Raw genomic sequence first — 20,224 nt, forward strand, 5'->3', positions numbered from 1 at the left:
TCCCAAAAATGGCTTCTTCCAGAGGCGGCGCCACGCGTTGATCCCAAAATCCAGTCGCCCTTTTCACGCGCTATTTAACGCTCTTCCTTTCATAATTGCCGTTTGTTTGAGCATCCCTTTTTCTCATCCCACTCATCGTTAGAACAGCTGCTTTGTTAGCTGGCTCCCATTTCACAGGCTTAGAACCGTACTTTTGAACATGTGCGGTATTTTCGCATACCTCAACTACTTGGTGAGTGTGATGAGCGAGCCACGAGAATAGTCTGCCTGTAACCAATCACGTATTGTCCGATCAGGTCGAGAAGGACCGACGCTACATCGTCGACACTCTCCTCACAGGTCTGTCTCGCCTTGAATACCGCGGTTACGACAGTGCCGGTATCGCCATAGATGGGGATGAGGAGGGCCAAGTCCTTATTCACAAGCAAGTCGGAAAGGTGCATGCCCTGCGAAAAAAGATAAACGAGGACAAGAGCCTCGATTTTACAAAGACGTTTGTGAGCCACACCAGCATGGCGCATACCCGGTGGGCAACGCATGGACAACCTAGCGAGAGAAACTCTCATCCTCACAGGAGTGACCCTAAGAATGAGTTTTTGGTTGTGCACAATGGTATCATCACAAATTATAAGGTTCGTTTGCAAATCCTGCTATCCCTTTTCGAGCGTGTCCCTGTCAATACTAACGGTTTACGGATTGCAGGAGTTGAGGACCGTCCTTGAAAAGAAGGGCTATGTTTTCGAGTCCGACACCGACACTGAGTGCATTGCCAAACTTGCCAAATACCTCTTTGATTCGCAAAAAGGCAACAAATCACTGAGCTTTACGTCGCTAACAAAGGCTGTTATCAAAGAGTTGGAGGGCGCGTTTGCTCTCATCCTGAAGAGTACGCACTTTCCCAACGAGGTGGTCGCGACGCGCCGTGGTTCCCCTCTACTAATTGGTGTGAAGACCGCCAAAAAGCTCAAGGTGGACTTTGTGGATGTAGAGTTTGGCATGTCGGAAACGCAGGACAAGTTGGCAGAGGATGGCGAGAACCTGCTTACACCCGCTGACCCCACGCACCCCAAAATTCGGCGCAGCCAGTCTCGCGCATTTTTGAGCGAGGATGGCATGCCTCAGCCAATCGAGTACTTTTTGGCGTCTGATCCTTCTGCTATTGTAGAGCACACCAAACGGGTCCTGTATCTCGAGGATGATGATATTGCTCACATCAACGAGGGTGAACTTCACATTCACCGCCTTCGTCGCGAAGACGGTATTTCTGCCATTCGATCTATCCAGACGCTTGAGATGGAGATTGCAGAAATTATGAAGGGCTCTTTTGATCATTTCATGCAAAAGGAGATTTACGAACAGCCAGAGTCGGTGGTGAATACCATGAGAGGGCGTGTCAACTTTGACAACCACACGGTTACTCTTGGAGGATTGAAAGCGTACCTGTCGACGATTCGACGGTGTCGTAGGATTGTTTTTGTCGCTTGCGGTACCAGCTTCCACAGTTGTATTGCGGTATGCTACTTGTTTCTCGTTGAGATCTGGAAAGCGCTGTATCTCATCTTTTTCGTTGCTAGACTCGGGCCATTTTTGAAGAGTTAACCGAAATTCCTGTCAGTGTCGAGCTCGCTAGTGACTTTTTGGACCGCCGGACCCCCATTTTCCGTGATGATGTGTGCGTCTTTGTATCGCAGTCGGGTGAAACGGCCGACACCATTCTTGCACTTCGTTACTGTCTTGAACGTGGAGCTCTTTGCGTCGGTATCACCAACACGGTCGGCAGTAGTATCTCACGCGAGACGCATTGTGGTGTTCACATCAACGCCGGTCCCGAGATTGGTGTTGCGTCTACCAAGGCGTACACGAGTCAATTCATTGCATTGGTCATGATGGCCTTGCAGTTGAGCGAAGACCGTATCTCGATGGCTGACCGTCGCCGCGTGATCATCGATGAGCTGCACGAGCTTCCTCGTCACATTAAAGAAACGCTTGCGTTGGACAAGGAGCTCCAGCAACTGGCGCGGGACGTGCTCCATAAGGAAAAGAGCTTGCTTATTATGGGACGTGGAGCACAGAATGCTACATGTTTGGAAGGTGCGCTAAAGATTAAAGAAGTATCATACATGCACAGCGAGGGTATCCTTGCCGGAGAGTTGAAGCATGGTCCTCTTGCCTTGATTGATGAGAACATGGTGGGTGCACATGTGTGTCTATCGCAAGCGAGATGTAAAATGATAAGCTAACTATCGCAACAGCCCGTCATTCTCATCATGACGCGTGACTCTCTTTACCCCAAAGTTCAGAGTGCACTTCAGCAAGTGACGGCCCGCAAGGGAGCACCGATCATCATCTGCAACAAGGAAGACCAAGGCATTTCGGACCAATACCGCACGATACGTGTTCCATCCACTACTGACGCGCTCCAAGGTATCATCACTGTAATTCCCCTGCAGTTGCTTTCGTACCATTTAGCTGTTCTTAATGGAGTGGATGTCGATTTCCCGAGGAATTTGGCCAAGAGTGTTACTGTAGAATAAAGAAGAAAAATAGGTTAATATTGTTGCGGTGGGAGTGGCAAGTTGTTGTATGGGGGGACTATTTTCAATGTTGATTATCTGGGTCAATGAAAAATCTTGCTTGCCAGTGCAAATGTCGTTGACGGAATTCGAACTCGCCATTCCAATGGTTTTTTTTTCTTTCACAAGCCACATCCTTTCACGTGTGGACTATAAATGCTCGCCCCAACCGCTTTCCGTTCTGCTTTCTTTATCCAACCAATTACACACAGTGATGATGAGCGCGAGAATCTCCTAGTCCTCCGGGTGCAAGCCTGTGGTTAGGATTGTGAGAGAGAAGTGCGCTGCCCAAAATAACTTGTTACATGGTGCGCACTGGTCGTCTCTGAGCTGGTTACCCCAGCAGCACACGGATTGCAGTAAAAAGGTGAGTTGACGTGTTTTGAACGAGTAGTGGTAGAGATGGACTAGTGGGAGGGGATGACCATGCATACTCCGACGAATACAATGGGGAATTGCATTTTATTATAGACTACAGACGGTATCTGATCCCAGAGAGATGGTGGACTCTGACGAGGGAGCAATGGGTTTTTATGAATATTGAACTCATGTCCCTTTTTGTTTTTTGTTTAGTGTTTTTGTGTGGACTCGATTTGTTCAGAGCGGGGTAAGAAGGCATTTGCGTGGTGTTGGCCCTTTGAATTCAATCCACTGCCAGCGGCACAAATCTTTTTGCTGTGCACTGTTTGGCTGTGTGCACTGGATTGTGTAAGAGGGCCTGATTCCATGGATCCAGAGGCCAAGGCATGGCCGCCAGTCTGCAATGCATGATTGTTTGTTTGTTGTCGTTCCAATGAGCTCTCGCAGCCTATCCACACCATACATGACGTTCATTGTCAAACCACAAAATCTGATGCTGGGTGCTTGTAACTAGTGGTGATCCATGTTTGTCAAAAGATTGCAGTTATGACTTGCGTTGACCCCATCTGTCTTGTCCATTACCGCCATCACTTACCGCCCGTGGCCTCCAGTGATTCCCCCATGGCCATGTTCTGTTTATGGACTGGCTATGCCTTTTCCTCTTTGTTTTATGAATCGCATGGCATACAAACGAGCTCTTTTCTACTCTTCTAGTTGCTTTGTAGTTACTGTTATTTCATTTGTGTGCTCAAGATGCACTTTCATGACGTTTTCAATTTCTTTTATTTTTTAATTTGAACAGAATGGTTCAATTGAAAGGAGAGGAGGGGTTAATACGCGCAAGACACGCATGGAGTCTGAAATTAACTAACGCGTTATTCTCCCCCCTTGTGGATCTCCTCCTCCCCTCCTCCTCCCTCCTCCCTCCTCGCAGCTCTTTTGCTCTTGGGTTTTCTGTCCTCTTTATCCTCGCCTTTTTGTGCACGACTCTTTCGCTCCCTCTCACAGCAGACAAGGGAAACTCCAGTCGAGAGGACAAAAAGAGCGACAAAAACCCAACGAAGCGCGCGGTCATTAGCATCTCCGACGGGGAGTAGCAGATCGCAAACTGACAAGAGATCATGTTTTCCTACTTTTCGTCTTCTTTGGACTGCGTCGCCCCAATCAATACAGGTGCAGCATGTTTCGGAAAGAGCGTCCCTCTCTCGCCGCCGTCTTGCGACAAAACTACGCGCGGAAACGTAGACGGGAAGGCTGCCAAGCGGGGGAACGGGGAGAGCTATACCGAGAGGGAGGATATTGTCGAGAGCGGTGAGTTTGAAGAATATGTCATGGAGATTGTAGGAGTTATGCACGAGGCGGAGGTGAGTGTGTTTTATTCAGATCTTAAAAATGCGCAGTCATTGACATGTCGATCTGAATAGGAACGGACACTCCCGGACCCTTATTACATGCACTCTCAAACAGAGCTCACTTGGCAAATGCGCGAAGCGCTCATCATATGGCTCATTCAAGTTCACTCCGAGTACGATCTTCGCCCTGAAACTCTCTTTCTCAATATCAACATCATGGACCGAATCTGCTCCACGCGGCTCGTCACAAAAGACCAGTATCAACTTTTGGGTATAGCTGCCCTCTGGGTGGCAGCCAAATACGAAGAAAACCACGGTCGCGTACCATCCCTGAAGAATCTTTCTTTCATCTGCATGCATCGGTATCGCGAAAAGGACTTTGTTCGGACGGAACGACTCATTCTGAAAACTCTTGAATTCGACCTCAACTATCCCACGTGCGAATCCTTTCTTCGGAGTCACTGCAAGTTCTTGTGCCATGTGGGACCGGAAACGCGCGCAGTGGCCAGATATCTGATGGAGCTGGGTTTAGTGGCTCCCAATGGATTCTTTGTGGGCAAGAGATCTAGCATGATTGCGACGGCGAGCTTGGTATTGGCTGAAATGATTATGGGTAATGGTGGAATGTATCCCTTGGCGCCGAGGAGCCAAAAGGACATTGAAGTTATTGATTGCATCAACGTTTTGGCGCAATGTGCTGGGAAACCTTGTGATGTTATCAGATTCAAGGTAAGATTGTTAATCTCATGCACAAGGACAGCTGGAAACACAATACTAACAATATAAAACCTCACAGTACGCGGAACAACGATACTGCTGTGCCAGTGACATTGTACAGTCTTGGATCCTACGCACTCGCACTGCTTCATTTCAGCCCACCATTCACCCTCCTCCAGGCCTTCTAACACCTCCGAAAGAACCTGTGGCATGCGATTACCACTCTGCATCGGCCACAGCAGCCGTTCGCGTCTGATGGATGCACACGAATGATTTATGAACGATATTTTTCTTTAATTTGAAATGGATGTATATAATTGTGGAAAAAAGCGGAGGCAGACGAGCTCTTTGTACAGTGGATACCCCAACGGAACAGCGGCGACTTCAGCCAAACGTCAAGCATTTGAAGCGGTGAAATTGGCGCAGACCCTAGAACTCGGAATCGAGCCATAACGATTGAACTAGACCATATTACAAGAGAGTTGTAAACGGAAACGATCAAGGAGGATTATACACGATATACAGAGCAAGGGATAGTTACAAAATATTTATTTGGATCGAGGCGGAATTAGAGACTGACCAATAATTGCCAACGACAAAGCGACTATGGTGTGCAGGCGACGAGGAACGTTATTATATTATTTTTCTACTTTTTGTTTTTCAACTTTGTACTATAGAAAATGTGTTCAAAAAAGAAAAAAAGATTGGAAAGGTGTGAGTAGGTGTAAACTACTTAAGGGAGTTATTCTGTTTCTACATCTAAGGATCTTGTAATTTAAAATATCCGGAAAAGCAGGAAGCAGAGCTCCGAAAGCACCGCTCCAAGTGGGCTCTTTGAGCCTACCCTTGATGATAGAAACGAGCAAATGATCGCAAATCATCCTAGTAAAGCACGTTTGTCGCGCATGCTAGCTGCTCGTTGCTTTTCTAAATCGCCGTCACATTCCGCTCTTACGAACAATACCAGGGCGTACGCACGTTTTCCTTTGCTGAACCATCACCTGTTCCGCTTGCCACCCACCAAAAACGGGATCTACCCTCAGAAAAACATGAAGCAAAGCGATTCCAATCAAATATCCCTAACAACTATGCAATATGTCATTGATAAGGTATTCCCTCTTTGCATCCCATGGCGGAGACGGATGGATTTTTTGACATCATGTATTTTGATTTTTGAAAGATTGGACTGGTAATCGAAATAATATCCGACGATATATATAGACTCAAATCTCGCCAGAGTCTCGCCCTTGAGATCCATACTCCGCTTGTAAAACTGTTCTTATTGTACAGACATCGTTCTGGATATCTTATACCCTATCTGAGTTAAAAAAAAAAACATCCTTGAAGAGTTTTGTACACTGAAAAGCTACGATTTGACACGACATTCACTTCCGACGGATATCTTTGTACAGACAAACCATTTGCGATGGGTTGCGGAAGTTCCAAAAATGCCAAAGGGGCTGTTGTGACGACTGGCGTCACAGTTCCAGCTGCCCATGCCGCAACTACTGTTGGAGCTGCTGATGCTACTAGAGCGGTACCCGTCGGCAAGGGTAAGACGCCAGCTACCGGAGTTCAGCAAGCTAGTAAAGAGCAGGTTCCGGCCCCGGTTACTTCAACGACTGCTGTAAAAGTTGCGGAGGCCTCTGCACCGCTTGATGACAAGAAGGGCCTGAGCAATCAAATTGCGAACCAGGTTGCAGCTTCTGGTGATGCCAAAGGCAAAGAGACATCAACCTCCGCCTTGGCTCAGTCTATCAGCGTTGCCATCAGTAAGCAGCTTTCGGCTTCTGAGAACCAATTGGCAAAACCGGACACTGCACCCAAGGATAAGCAGGCTATTCTCAAGCAACTTACTGCCTCTGCGGAGAAGCTCAATAAAAAGGAAAACAGCAAATCTGGCAGCAAGTCTGGCAGCAAAGCATCACTTGCTCCTACCCGCGCTTCCCAAACTATTGCTCAAGCGATCAGCACAGGTATCGCTCAACAACTCTCCGCATCTGCTGGAGAAATCTCCGACAAACCCCAACAAAATACGGTAGCAAAGTCGCTTCAGAATGTTGTAGCAAGCGAACACGCTGGTGTGAAACCCGAGCAGGTCGACGTCAAAAGCATTGAAGTAACGACCGAAATCCACCATGGGGCTGGTGGACAACCGGCTACGGTCCATGCTTCAGTGGTGGCTGTTTCGGACGTTCCGGTTACTAAATCAGCATCTATTAATGCCCTTCAGCAGCATGACAAGGACAAGGCAAAGTCGCATTCGTCGATTGCTCCGGTCAAAAAGGCAGCGTCCGTCAAAAGCCTTAAAGGCGAGGAAGGTGTAGTGAAGAAAAGTCATACAAGCTTGGCGCAAGACGTCAAGAAGAGCCATGCGAGCGTTGCGGAAAAAGAAGATCATTTATCACCTGCTGCCCGCAAAAGTCTTGAACAGCTCAATGCTGAGCTAGCTGAAATGAAAAAGGGCTCCTCAAAGCATAGCGTGCAAACGGGTGCGTCTCAGAGTAGCTTGAAAGGCAACGAAACCGCCAAGAGCAACCAAAACCTCTCAGAAGCGACACATCAAAATGAAGCAAAGAAGTCAACTGAACAGCTTAACGCCGAGCTAAAGAAGAATCCGTCTCAAGCAAGCTTGAAAAAGAGCGACTCTCGTAAAAGCATTACCGTTTTAGTCAAGAAAAACGGATCCAGATCTAGCCTCCTCGCAGAATCCAAGAAAAGCCATGAACATCTCGCCAACGACGAAAAAGAAAAATCAAAGGACGAGCTTTCTCCTGGCGCTAAAAAAAGTCTCGAACAGCTTAACGATCAACTCGCTCTTGAACGCAATTTGTCAAAAGAAAAGGCAGCCAGCGTCCAGCTTGATGGAAGCCAAGTTAAGAAAGAAGTCAAGAAGAGCACCGAAAATCTCAAAAGCAGTCTAAACAACTTGGTGCACCACGAGAAAAAGGAACACCACGTCAACGCCGCTGCGGAACGCAGTTTACATGAATTGAACAAGGAATTGGAACAAGAGAAGCACCAACACAAGAGCAAGGAGCACCTAAACCAGCCTGAGCAGGTCAATGATGATGCGGTCGCTGTTGCCGTTGCACCAGTGGAAGGACACAAACATAGCACAGAGACAGAGTTGAGTGAACATCATCACCGTAGCCTGAAAGACCTTGCAGGGGAGGTCAAAGCAAGCCTCAAGAATCTCGTGGACCAGGAATCCTCATCTGTGGTTGTTGCCCCAGCTGTCGTTCCAGAAACACAGCAACCTCCACTTGAAAAACAAGAAGATCATCACCGCAGCGTTAAAGAGCTTGCCGCGGATGCAAAGCACAGCCTTCAAAACCTTGTTGGCAGCAAGAACAAGCTGAATGAACCTGAAGTAAAGGCTCATGAACCTGTTGCCGTGTCAGAAAACAACGAGACAATCCGCCACCGAAGCGTTCATGAGCTCGCCGCTGATGTGAAGAACAGTGTTCATAACCTTGTTGGCAGCAGAAACAAACTTAACGAATCAGAGGGAAAAGATACCGAACCTGTTGTCCCCGCCGCAAACACTAACAGAATCGGTGGAAGCAAGGACCAGCTAAATGAATCCGCTCCCCTCGTCCCACCTTCAACTTCAACCGTCCCTGATATCCCAAGCAATGCTCTCGACAATTCCGAGCACCACCATCGCAGTATCAAGGAACTTGCCACCGATATCAAGCACAGCGCACAAAACCTTGCCCACAGCCACAGCAAGAGCAAGGAGCCTTTGGTAGAGTCCACCGTTCAGCCCGCGGAGGAACTCAGCCCGATTCACGAAAAAGAGTCACATCACCGGAGTTTGAAAGAACTTGCCAGCAGTGCAAAGCAAAGCCTACAGAACCTTGTTGGAAGCAAGAGTAGGGAACACCTTGCTGAGCATCCTCCTGCGGACCAAGTGGAGCCGCAAGTTCCTACGGCCTCCCGTAATGACCTTACCAGTCAAAACACCATCAATGAGCATCTCAAACAATCCTACCAGCAGCAAGAAGAGTGGGAAAAGAACAGATCCACTCCAGCACTCAACAAGAGCAGCTCAAAACGTAGTTTGAAAGAGGTCGCTTCGGAAACCAAACAAAGTGTCAAGAATCTCCTTCACATCGGCCACAAGGAAGCACAGCCAGAGTCCGTCAGTACTGTTACAACGACCGTTGTCGCCGACGGTGATGTCGGTGTCGTTTCGGTTGTCAGCCCAGAAGAGGTTATCACCGTAGAATCCGGAGAAAACCGCGCCGTCCACATTCCAAAACAAACCCATGAAGAAGATGTCGAATCTGTTGCTCAGCGCAAGAAAGCCGAAAGAAGGGCTTCAAAAACAGCGCAAAAGTCTGAAGCTCCACAAAAGACTGAACAAGGCCCAATTCGAATGATCACATACTCTCCATCCCAACAGAAATTGCAGGATCTCGAAAAGGAAGCGGCGGCAGCGACACCTTCACTTGAAACCCATGTAGAAGTCGATGTTTCCAAGCATTCACCGTTAGAGCCGGAACCACAAGAAAAACACGCAGATCACAAAAAGAGCATCCGTGACCTTGCAAACGATGCAAAGAAATCCATTCAGAACCTCATGCACATCGGCTCTCACCATAAAACGGAGGAACAACAATCTGTCAATGTCACTGGAACTGTGGATGTCACTCCATCTGAAGCGGTGGCTGATCCTGCTGTTCGTCACTCTGCTGAGAATCTAGCCAAAGATGTCAACAAAGAAATTCGTGCATCTGCTCACCAACTAGAGAAAGCGGTTGAAAAGTCTAGTACAGCTGACGTTCATGTCTCTTCTACAGCGTTGAACAAGGCACCCGTTGCTGGGTCGACCAAAAACATTGCCAAGGACGTTGTTGGACACGCTGAAACTCAAGCTGAGACGCAGATCAATGCACAGAACAAGTCGTCCCGTCCGACAAGCCCAAAAGAAAAGACGTCTAGACCGTCCTCTCCTCCCAAGAAGGCTGTGTCACGGCCTTCTAGCCCTCCCAAGGCCACAAGTCCTAAAGGCTCTACAGCTGCCTTGAATAAGAACACCAGTCCAAAAGCTTCAAGCAACGCGCTTCACAAGGCTCCCAGCACGACCGTCAAGAACTCCAAAGGATCAACAGCGGCATTGAACAGTGGACGACCCCGCAGCCCTCCCAGGCGTTCGAACGAGAGTCTCACCAAGAGCCATACCAGTCCCAAAGGATCCTCTCAGTACATTGCCACCAGCGCATCCAAGGGATCGACCGGCTCTCTTGCCCGATCCACCAATGTAAAAGGATCGGCACCTGTACTGGCGCATGCAACAAAGGGATCGACTCAAGTCCTAGCCGCGACCTCTGCCAAGGGATCTACAGTAGCCATTTCCCAGTCGACTCAATCCTTGGTGAAAGGGGCCGCGACACACAAGTCAGCTGCAGCTGTGGCTACGGGCTCTCGTGGAAACTTGACAGGTGCGACTTCGTCACCATCGGTGCGTCAGGATGGACCTGTGGTAATGAGGACGGGTTCGGCTGGGTCTCGGAAGGGAAGGACTGAACATAAATGTGAGTGGTGCTATACCTTTGCTCTGATCGCTTGCCCGTAAACTGATGCATATCCTCAATCTTTTAGCAAACGAACGCCTTCGTAGTGAATCCCCCAGCATGCGGCACATCCTCGCTTGAGGTAGCATGTGCGATGCAGTGGTGTTATAGAGCGCTATTTCGAGTGTGATTGGGAAAGAATTAGCCTGTTTATATTCCGTATATCGGATTGAGCGGTTTCAAACCTTTGTTATTTTTGCGTTTTTCAAACATGAAAAGAATTGCTTAATTGAAATCTTTTTTTTTGGCGTTTATTTTGTTTGCTAATACATACAGTATGTGATGATACATAAAAGGCTAACGTTGGTATCCACTATCTAGCGCTACCAATTGCACTCTGCTCCGCCTCCTGCACTTTCTTCCAATACTTTGCTGTCCGCTTCAAGCCCTCCTCTAGACTAACAATCGGTTTATACCCCAACACATTCTTCGCTTTTGAAATATCCAGGTAACGGTTGTTGGTAATAACCTGTACTCTAAATTTGTTAAATGTTGGATCGATCTTTTTGACAGGGCGAAGGACGGCTACGACAATGTCCACTAGTGAGCCGAGAACAAGTCCAATGGACTTTGGGATGCGCGTTCTAAGGGTATTTCGGTAACCGAGTTCGTTATAGAGAAACTTGGGAATATCCCAAAAGAAAACGGGTGTGTCATTTGTGATATAGAATGCCTTTAGTAGGAAACGCGTGGATGATGAGATACTAGACTAATATATATGCAGCTGGACTAATTCCTTTCAAAATACCTCTCCAGCGACCCCTGGCCGTTGATCCAAGTTCTCCGCCGCCAAAATATGCGCATATGAAACATTGTCAACATATGTCCAATCAAAAAGAGAGGAATTGTCGCCAATCATGAACTTCCAGTTGCCTTTCTTTGCCGCTTCATATAAACCTTTGCTGGCATTGTTGTCACTAGATTGGACAATCACTTAGCTAGCCCAGTTGAATGGGTTGTTGTCAAAAAAGACAGACAATAGACTTACGCAGGTCCAAAAATGCCGGCAGGTCGTAATGATACTGTGAGCAATCCGCCTTTTCCATTTGCCTCGAGAATCAGCCTTTCTGCCGCAGCCTGCCGACCCCGGTGATTAGCATGCGTAACACTCTACTTATATCACAAATTTTGTCCACCTTGGTCTCATTATAGGTATCCATGTGCACCTTACAATACGGATCCTTCTCCGTCCCATTTCTTACGTCTTGGCCATTATATGTCACGCTGGCAGAACTCGTATAGACCAACTTTCTTACTCCACTCTGAACGCACGCGTCAATAACGTTCCGAGTTCCCTCCACGTTAACCTTCCAATACACAGGTGTTCGCATGTTTTCTATCACTGCTGCTGTGTGAATCACAACATTTTTATCCTTGCAAGCGGCTACTACATCGGAAGGTTTTGTAATATCCCCAGTAATAAAGGATTTGACTCGTGGATCCGAAAAGGTCTGCCGAACATCGAAGACGTGTACTTCACTGTCTTTTTGATCGAGTAGCATTTCTACAATCCTTCTGCCTAGGAAACCTCCCCCGCCAACTACCAGATATGCATTCTATAGGGAATAGGTTAAATGTCAGGACCACTGAGGCGCGCCTAGATCACACACCTTTTGGACCATCGTTCTCGTTTCCCATACACTTCCGGCTCACGCAGAAGCCTTTCAGTGAACTATTACTGTGTAGATCTGTGATGACTGGCTTAAACTCTGTAGATTTCAGCCTCGTGCAGTAAATGCTGGCCACAATGCGGAAAGCGTGAAAGCTATGTCAGGTCATCCAAGATCAGCCCACCTAGACTGACTCAGCGATCACGTAACCCTTTTCCGCCCATAACATCACCAAGTATAAAAGGTTCGTATGTTATTACAATTATGACATTGGACATGTAAACAAGAATCTGCTGAGGGATAAGGAAAAAATATCTCAATTTATTCTTGCACCCTCGTCCTTGCACCGATGTTTGGTCGGTGATGTAAAGTCTTGATTGAGAAGAGCGTAATAGCTGTAACCAGAACTATTAAATACGGATTCAAAATATTCTCCGGGTGGGCTTTGTGGGTTCTTGCCCTCGGAAAATATCATATATTTGGGAACTAACCCTGGCTTACTTGCCTCGGAGAAGAGAATTCAACCTTCAAAGCTGTCTATTGCATGTGCACTTCTGGAAAATATCCGCGAATACAAGGACGTATTTTCGGAAAGTAATCCTTGGATCTGCATCTATTTCTGTCCCTGTTGCGGCAATTTATGGAAATCCAAAACCAACTGGATTGGGGATATGGTCGCGAACTAAATACGAACGGAAGAGATTCTGGTAGGCTCGACCCCATTTCCCCATTGGACACTCATAATTCCGAAGTGGTGGGAGAGCTATTTGGCTTCAATTGATGGGATGTCAAATTGCTGCCTGCCACATCCAGAAGAGCGAATACATAACGTATTACAGTGCGCTATCTTCGCCTGTTGTGTAATTTAGCTGTTTCTACACTCTCCAGTCGGACATAACTCTCCCCAGTCTTGTATCTTCCCGCCTATCATCAGGTCATTCATGTCGACAGCTCTACCGGCCCTACCTACAACTACAATGCCAAATTATGTCCCGTCGGGGGCCTTGCCAGCACCGACATGGGGAGGAGTACACATTGTAACGGGAAGCGACATGAACGGCCTATTGAACAGCGGACAACATGCTATGGGAGGGATGGGATTGCTGCATCAGCAACTTGGCGCGGGCGCCGCGGTGCACCCCGTCCATATGATACCAAAGTCGTTCATGGCCATGGATCCAATACTGTTCAATAGTATCAGCCCAGATATGTTATTTGCTCATGGACACCAACCGGTTTTCTCAGCGTACGAATCCCACGAAGTGCAGCACGACAACATGGGCCAAGACCGCTCGGATTCGCCGACGCTGTCATCGAGCTTGAGCGACGAGGCCGGTAATTCGATTTCAGGTGAAGGCGGGGAGGGGGCCCTCGGCATTGATGAGTTATTGGATTTTGGGGATGGTGTGGATCACAGCCACCACATGGGTTATCAAGATAAATCAGAGGATGGGGGAAACAGGGGACATGCAAGCACAGATGCGGGGACTCCTCATACATTAGCGCTTGCGGTTTCATCGGCGCCGCAAATGTTGTCCATGGCAGGACCTTCGGGACCAGGAGCCTTTTACTCTACCATGCCCAACATGCCCAACATCCACATGATGTTACCCGGAACCATCCCCTTTCCAGCCCAATTTGCTTCACCCTATCTTGGCCCACATTACAGCCCCGACTCCACCACCACATCCCCCGCCACCGCCTTTCACTTCTCGCCGGGAAGTGTTCCCGCGTTACCCAAGAAAATAACACCAGCGACCTCTTCACCCGGTCCTCTGGCTTGCCCATATGCAGATTGTGATAAAACCTTTGCAAAACCTTTCGCCCTCCGGGCACACGTCAAATCTCATGGAGCCGAACGGACATACCGCTGCGAACTGTGCGAAGCCAGCTTTCGGAGGAGTCATGATTTGAAGAGACATTTTCGGAGCATACATACAGTTATTAAGCCGTTTGGATGCGAAAGTTGTGGAAAACGGTTCTCCAGAATGGTGAGGGTGCCGCTTCGTAGTTGATATTTCAAATGAATCTGCTATCGCAACATCCGACCAACTCCTTGTTTCCTTCCCTTGTAGGATGCCCTTAAGCGCCACGTCTCTCGACAAGGTAGCCCTTGCTACGTTCGTCTTCCCTAACCCAATAACCCCTCTCAAACAGCCGCTGGATAGTTGATTTGGCCGGAATCCAGTACCTGGCGCGTGCAGCAAAGCGTTGTTCCCTGATTCTATTAGGTGCTCTTCCCTTGTTTGCTCCTTTGTATCTAGATCAGATTCCCACTTTGAAATATAAGTGGCTTTGAGTAAAAATGGCTACGTCCTGTTGTTCAAGGTGTCGGATCTGGACATCAGACCTGTAAATCTACAAGATATCTCATTGATTAGTGGAAAGCTGTCTGAACCTGTTCAGTAATCAACCGAAGCTACACCGTTGCCATCGATGAGCGGTGCATGCTGCCCACCTTACCATGGAACAAGCTTGTTTTGTTCGACTGGATTGTACCAACTAGGTGATGCTCGAGCGCGTCCCTTGGCAGATATGTGCGTTGGCCTGGTACAGTCGTCAAGGGAAAAGTTAGCACTTGCGAGCGCTCACCATATGCACTCCACTCCTAAAGAAATCCGCATTATCTTCCTCATCAGATAGATTATATTTGCACCCTCTTATGCCAAAGTGATTGGCTGATTCTAATCTTAACTTCCGTCTGCTCGACTACTGTACCAATAGTTTCAGCCGGCATTTTGATGCAGAAGCTTTAGTCTGAAGGCTCGTCCTGTATGTGACACGGATGTTCCAATGCGGTGACGCTTCACATACTATGATTCTTTAAGAAACCAACAACATCTTTTTTAGATGCCATGCACAGCTCGTCATTTTTACCATTTCTGTCAGGAACATACAACTAGTATCGAATTTTTCATCGGACAAGTGTTTCTGCTGTGTTCCCGTTATTTGTCCGATGAAATAGTCGATACTAGTTGTACAATAAGACGATCAAAAAAATTACAAGGAGAGTATATTGCAAAGAACCAAAAATAATCATGATACAAAAAGTCAGGTCATCGTCAATCTTTCAAGTGGAAGAGATGCATGAAAAAAGTCTTATTCTCAATATAATCTTCAATCGTGTTGTGACTCGCTAGAAGAGTATGATTTAGCACAAGCCGGATATATCGATTCGTAATAACAGCGGACCTGATGCATCGATGATACGCTCCAAATGTGGCATCACTTCCCACAGCGGAACAAAGAGGGTAAATTCCAATGCGGTATAAATGGGGAACTCGTTAGCCATGACTTCCTTTGGAGCCACGTCTAGGACTTTCTCCATTGTCTAGAAACGAGGAAGTTCAAATCTTCATCGTCAACGTCAATGCCTGGGCCACCTACCTCCAAAAGCTTGGTATAATTGACCTCCTTTGGGTCATTCACCTTTGCAGCGAGAAACAAGCAGACCGCTAAACCCGCAACGAGGTGTTCATATAAAGCTTTCTTTCCACTTTGCACTTGTACGTGGAACTACATACCAGCGACAAGCCTTCGCGTTTCCTTGCTGACAAGGTTCTGCTCATCCACAATTTAACTGTAACTTCATTACCTGCATCGGATAGACGTGGTACAAACCTTCAGAACCAGCTTTTCGAAATATACATATGCGCAAGCAACACTCGAAAGCTCCAAGTCCTATACCTGAGATTAGATGCGAGGACAACCGATAATCCACTCATATGACGTTCCCACCTGCATTTCACCGACTTTCAACAGCCGATCCTTCAATCGTCGAATTTGTGTCAATGTCAAGGTAGAATCTACCGTCGGATGTGTCTCTCTAAAATGCTCATTCAGCTCCTTCTTGATGTCCGATGGTTTGCTGTACTGGATAATAGACCCCTTGGTAACGGCGCGAAGGCTTGGGTTATAAATCGAAAAAGTAATAGCTTCTGATTACTTATATATGTACCATGAAACAAGGGAGCGTAATCACAGTCCGGTGTTTTCCGGTACGAAGCTCGGGGTCGTCCAGGAAGAAAGGATGGTACAAGGAATTCTCCACCGTTTTGGGTCTAAAAAAGACAGTAATCAGCGTAACTCTCTCCATTGATTGACGCTGGTTATGATCTTACTCAAGGCTTAAGGCTGGTTCCAAAAGATGGGCGTAGGATTGGGCGAACTGAACGATTGCGTCAAAATGTAGATTACCGACTATAGGTAGTCTATCTGAACTTACTTTTCTTCGCTTCACTGCGTCCATATTTAAATTAAACCCAATCTTATCACTATATTAACATATCGGCTGCCTAAGTAAGGTGAGGAGCGGAGAGCGACAATAAGGACAATTCTTACAAGTAATGGGGGGCAAACTTTGACGATCGTGTCCGACGTCGTCGTGGTTTAGATTTTGCATCTCTATACGGAATTATTGAGAACACTGACAGTGGCGCACCCTGTATAATTGATATATCAGCTGCAGGTTCCAGTATGAGCAAAAGCTTTGACCCTCACAGTTACGGTTGTGAGCGTCACTCGATGTCCTGACATTGTATTGCAGGGGCTCACGCTTCCAACGTCGGTCAACGAGCCGCGACGAGAGGTACTGTCGCGCTGTCGGTTGAGCACTCTACCAGAGTAGATCTGATATGCTGGAGGCATATAGGATGCTTGTGCTAAACGGCCCAATATGTATGATTAAGCGGATGCAGCCTCAAAGTGAGCCAGCTGGAGAGACGCTCACGTGTATTAGATACGCCAAGGCTTTGCATGGTTTCAGAGAATCCTGTGGAGGCAAAGCTACCTCCTAATGGTACGGGGAACTGTAAAGGAACTTGCTCGACGCTAGGTACTTTCTCTTTGTCGGAACTTGCGTCGAGGCTGATACTGGCTAAAAAGCTTATGGCTGCTTTCTCCTTCTCATTGTACTGCCGTTGCACTGGTGGGGCCTTTTCGTACTGGACAGTATCAACGACATTAGGTGGAATCAGCTCCTCCACTCCAACTCCATTTTGAGACGCCGATTGTCGTGGCTTCTCAACAGCAATATCTGGAACATCTTGAGCAGCAGGAGACACTGGTTTGGAAGATCCAGGCCGGTTGGACTGCGGGGGTTTTGGTTTAGAGTCCTTTCCAAGACTAATGTTCGCTAAAAAACTGAGTGCCGCGGCTCGACGGTTAGCCGACTTTCGCTCAGGCTGCGGAGAGTCTTCCATGCAAAAGTCGAACAGCGTTGTCTTTATCGACTAATTTCCGACTTTTGTTACAATGGAAACCGCTCTTCTCCGAGTCATACGTCTACGTTTGTCAATGTCGAGAGCGGAAAGCCAGTGCAGGAACATCGCAGCCAGGTCGAGCGAGCAGTGGACGTGACTCACCCCGCCTGCACGTGTCGCGTTTACATAAGCAGTAACTTGAGAGCGATCTTGCCAACCAGCCATAGCAACCGCCTGTGGCACGGATGCCAGTTGTGGGCACAGTCATACAAACAGATTCTTGACATTTTGTCAACAAGCAAAATTACACCCCAGTCCCCTTATTGCTTGCAACCATCGTTCATCCTCAACACCTAGTTGATCAACATGTCCAACCTTTTCAGATTCGCGCGGGTTGTTCCACGTTTGACGCCTCGTCTCGTCCAGACTCCCGTCTTCCAACCCGCTCGTCTCACTCCCATCACCCTCGCGACCCGTTTCTACTCGGCTGAGAAGGCTCCATTGACGCCTCAACAGGTCGAGGACAGGGTGCTGCAACTGCTTCGCGATTTCGACAAGGTTGACGCTTCAAAGGTATGTAGTCAGGCGCCTAGTTATAGAAGATTGTGTGCTCATTGCTTTGCGCTAGTTGAACTTGGACGCCCACTTTATCAACGACCTTGGCTTGGACAGTCTTGACCAAGTGGAGATTACGATGGCGGTATGTGTTTCAGTCAATTGGCAAGAACCCATGGCAGTAGTTAATTAAAAAACTACCGTCTTTTAGTTGGAGGATGAGTTCAACATTGAGATTCCAGACCGTGATGCCGAAGAGATTATGACTCCTCGGCAGGCATCTGAAAAGGTAATTTTGTTCATGCATAGATCGCGAATATCTCTATGGATTGTTGATCATCTCACTTCTCCCACGGCAGATTTTCGCAAACAAAAACGCTATGTAGAAGCGTCACAGATAGAGACTGGCTGATCGTGTAAATTCATTTGTTCACAATATATAATGCCCCATGGTGATTGCGAATCGTCTCATTTTTCCAAGTGGCGCCCTATGCATTCGACGAATGACGCAGGCACCAGATTTGCATAAGACGCCGGATGATTGCCCAATATTTCCGCTGCGGAATGTTTTTTATTTCAATGGAGAGAAGGGCATTGGCTTCATAATTGTAGATTCCATTGTTTCAATCAATGGTACAGTTCGCGCGACTGTTTGCGCCCACCCGTCAACCTGCCAGGCTTTTTCTCGCATTTCCTTTCGGACTTGAAGATCCCTAATAGATCTCGTTCAGTATATCGCATACCAACGCTCATTCACCTCGAATGTGTAATACTCACGGATACGCCCACATGTGATGAACCCAGTTCAGTGGTCCAAGCTGGGAGAACCACGCTCCCACTGGCTGCACGAATCTCCGACGAGCGTCCAACCCACGTCGCCTGCGAAATGCCATCGGTGTTAGATAACCTGGTGCCAACCATTGATGAGGTACCTAAGTACCTACCACTCTGTTTCCCATTCAAGCAATCGACCCGGCTAATCTCAGAGAAAGTGGTCAGACCCCTGTTCGACTTTAAACGACAGATGCACTTAATCGCACCTTCAGAAGATACGATCGCAGCTCATATATCCCATCATGTATCTCTGGTGACGATCCCTGCCAAAAGGCAAACTCCAACAGCATCTGATTCTGTCTTGATCGTAGCATAGGCGCCAGTTGTCTCAAGAATGCTTGATACCGCTAAAGGATGGTGAGATTGAATATAATGATGCGATGGACGACCGATACCGCAAGACTTACAACATCTTTCTTCAGCAAGGCTTGGGTTTCAATGTAACCAGGATAGTTATTGTACTCCCATATGTGAACTAACGCAAATTATTAGATTTGACTCCTAATAATCAACAGATAATGAAGGTCATCGTACCAGCCCTGTCGAGTTCCCCAAACTCGGTTGTCCAGCTGCCAAATAACTTCACTTTGAATTCTGGCATGTCCGCTACTCGAGGGTAGTTTTCGTCACTGAAAAGTTGTATAGAGCTCAAAAATAATATCGCGGTAAGTATAACGGATGGCAAAACACGTACAGGAGTTGGATATAGTCCTGCATAGCTTCGGGTTTTACATTGTGGACTAATTCGAGCCAATATAATGAGTACGATTTCGTCTAGCAGCTCGAGACAAGCACTTTATGCGTCAACACGCATCACAGCCACATACTCTGCAATTCATGCACGTATTTTCCTCTGGCCAGGATCTTTGAATAGGTCTGGTTATCGTCAGCCTCATCCCTTTTGGCTTTCTCGCTGCCGTGCAGAATGGAGCTCACGATGGCTTTTGCTTTGCTCGTTTTGGTCGATGGGTGGGAAGGCTCGGGTTTCTCGGGAGTCGTGTCAGAGGGGGTTGAGGATGCTGACAATCCCTGAAAGCTCGACCGGCTAAAGCATCGTGTCTGCCCGTGCAACTGTACGATTTGCTTCGGAAGGCGACGCGACAGATGGCCAACGACACGCATGATAATCAGTTATCTTCAGTGGTTAGTGAGGAAAACGACAAGGTGCTGATCAGATCTATAGATGAAGGGCAAAGATGGAAGGCAACGTCAAAGAGTCTCCCCCACCTGACAGCGTGGCACAAGGAGGCGCGGCGGTCTTTGCTGACGCTGTGAGCTGCAAAGACAACGCTATGAGTTTGCAGGAGGATACAGTGGTCAAAAATCCACGACGAGTATGTCAGGGTTAATATTTATAATAATAATCTATCTTTAAATGCGTTTAATAAATATCCTAAACTATTCTTTAGAATGAGATATTATGATGCTGTTTGAGTATAT

At 47.4% G+C, this 20,224-nt stretch overlaps 8 protein-coding genes across 8 annotated transcripts; 5 read left to right on the forward strand and 3 right to left on the reverse strand.

Moving 5' to 3' along the window:
• Positions 1-56: 56 nt before the first annotated feature.
• On the forward strand, positions 57-2,661 carry SPPG_01521 (glutamine-fructose-6-phosphate transaminase (isomerizing)). The gene is made up of 5 exons (XM_016749839.1): positions 57-232; positions 297-632; positions 703-1,512; positions 1,575-2,189; positions 2,253-2,661. Exons 1-5 carry the CDS (start codon positions 200-202, stop codon positions 2,532-2,534), a joined length of 2,076 nt encoding a protein of 691 aa, XP_016612118.1. The 5' UTR covers positions 57-199; the 3' UTR covers positions 2,535-2,661.
• A 988-nt stretch (positions 2,662-3,649) lies between these two features.
• Positions 3,650-5,743, forward strand: SPPG_01522 (uncharacterized protein). Its single transcript, XM_016749840.1, has 3 exons — positions 3,650-4,297; positions 4,358-5,014; positions 5,082-5,743. The coding sequence occupies exons 1-3, from the start codon at positions 4,055-4,057 to the stop codon at positions 5,256-5,258; spliced, it is 1,077 nt and encodes a 358-aa protein (XP_016612119.1). The 5' UTR covers positions 3,650-4,054; the 3' UTR covers positions 5,259-5,743.
• Positions 5,744-5,896: 153 nt separating this feature from the next.
• On the forward strand, positions 5,897-10,816 carry SPPG_01523 (uncharacterized protein). Its single transcript, XM_016749841.1, has 3 exons — positions 5,897-6,111; positions 6,183-10,545; positions 10,613-10,816. Exons 2-3 carry the CDS (start codon positions 6,429-6,431, stop codon positions 10,663-10,665), a joined length of 4,170 nt encoding a protein of 1,389 aa, XP_016612120.1. The 5' UTR covers positions 5,897-6,111; positions 6,183-6,428; the 3' UTR covers positions 10,666-10,816.
• Positions 10,806-12,324, reverse strand: SPPG_01524 (sterol-4-alpha-carboxylate 3-dehydrogenase (decarboxylating)). The gene is made up of 5 exons (XM_016749842.1): positions 12,195-12,324; positions 11,721-12,140; positions 11,573-11,661; positions 11,333-11,501; positions 10,806-11,257 (listed from the first exon to the last, which is right to left on the reverse strand). The coding sequence occupies exons 1-5, from the start codon at positions 12,204-12,206 to the stop codon at positions 10,898-10,900; spliced, it is 1,050 nt and encodes a 349-aa protein (XP_016612121.1). The 5' UTR covers positions 12,207-12,324; the 3' UTR covers positions 10,806-10,897.
• Positions 12,325-12,471: 147 nt separating this feature from the next.
• Positions 12,472-14,542, forward strand: SPPG_01525 (uncharacterized protein). The gene is made up of 2 exons (XM_016749843.1): positions 12,472-14,185; positions 14,270-14,542. The coding sequence occupies exons 1-2, from the start codon at positions 13,136-13,138 to the stop codon at positions 14,327-14,329; spliced, it is 1,110 nt and encodes a 369-aa protein (XP_016612122.1). The 5' UTR covers positions 12,472-13,135; the 3' UTR covers positions 14,330-14,542.
• Positions 14,543-15,196: 654 nt separating this feature from the next.
• SPPG_01526 (uncharacterized protein) lies at positions 15,197-17,508 on the reverse strand. Its single transcript, XM_016749844.1, has 12 exons — positions 16,924-17,508; positions 16,695-16,855; positions 16,536-16,636; positions 16,420-16,468; positions 16,316-16,362; positions 16,153-16,255; positions 15,933-16,082; positions 15,816-15,875; positions 15,719-15,755; positions 15,582-15,649; positions 15,387-15,525; positions 15,197-15,330 (listed from the first exon to the last, which is right to left on the reverse strand). Exons 1-12 carry the CDS (start codon positions 17,393-17,395, stop codon positions 15,257-15,259), a joined length of 1,461 nt encoding a protein of 486 aa, XP_016612123.1. The 5' UTR covers positions 17,396-17,508; the 3' UTR covers positions 15,197-15,256.
• A 205-nt stretch (positions 17,509-17,713) lies between these two features.
• On the forward strand, positions 17,714-18,413 carry SPPG_01527 (acyl carrier protein). Its single transcript, XM_016749845.1, has 4 exons — positions 17,714-17,968; positions 18,024-18,095; positions 18,162-18,239; positions 18,310-18,413. Exons 1-4 carry the CDS (start codon positions 17,762-17,764, stop codon positions 18,334-18,336), a joined length of 384 nt encoding a protein of 127 aa, XP_016612124.1. The 5' UTR covers positions 17,714-17,761; the 3' UTR covers positions 18,337-18,413.
• A 108-nt stretch (positions 18,414-18,521) lies between these two features.
• SPPG_01528 (uncharacterized protein) lies at positions 18,522-20,178 on the reverse strand (the record flags this gene model as incomplete). Its single annotated transcript, XM_016749846.1, has 9 exons — positions 20,012-20,178; positions 19,612-19,919; positions 19,479-19,524; positions 19,319-19,413; positions 19,192-19,259; positions 18,991-19,131; positions 18,895-18,926; positions 18,728-18,829; positions 18,522-18,663 (listed from the first exon to the last, which is right to left on the reverse strand). The coding sequence occupies exons 2-9, from the start codon at positions 19,904-19,906 to the stop codon at positions 18,522-18,524; spliced, it is 921 nt and encodes a 306-aa protein (XP_016612125.1). The 5' UTR covers positions 19,907-19,919; positions 20,012-20,178.
• Between the last annotated feature and the right edge of the window lie 46 nt (positions 20,179-20,224).

Source organism: Spizellomyces punctatus, assembly GCF_000182565.1.
Source record: "Spizellomyces punctatus DAOM BR117 chromosome Unknown supercont1.2, whole genome shotgun sequence".
Lineage (NCBI taxonomy): Eukaryota > Fungi > Chytridiomycota > Chytridiomycetes > Spizellomycetales > Spizellomycetaceae > Spizellomyces > Spizellomyces punctatus.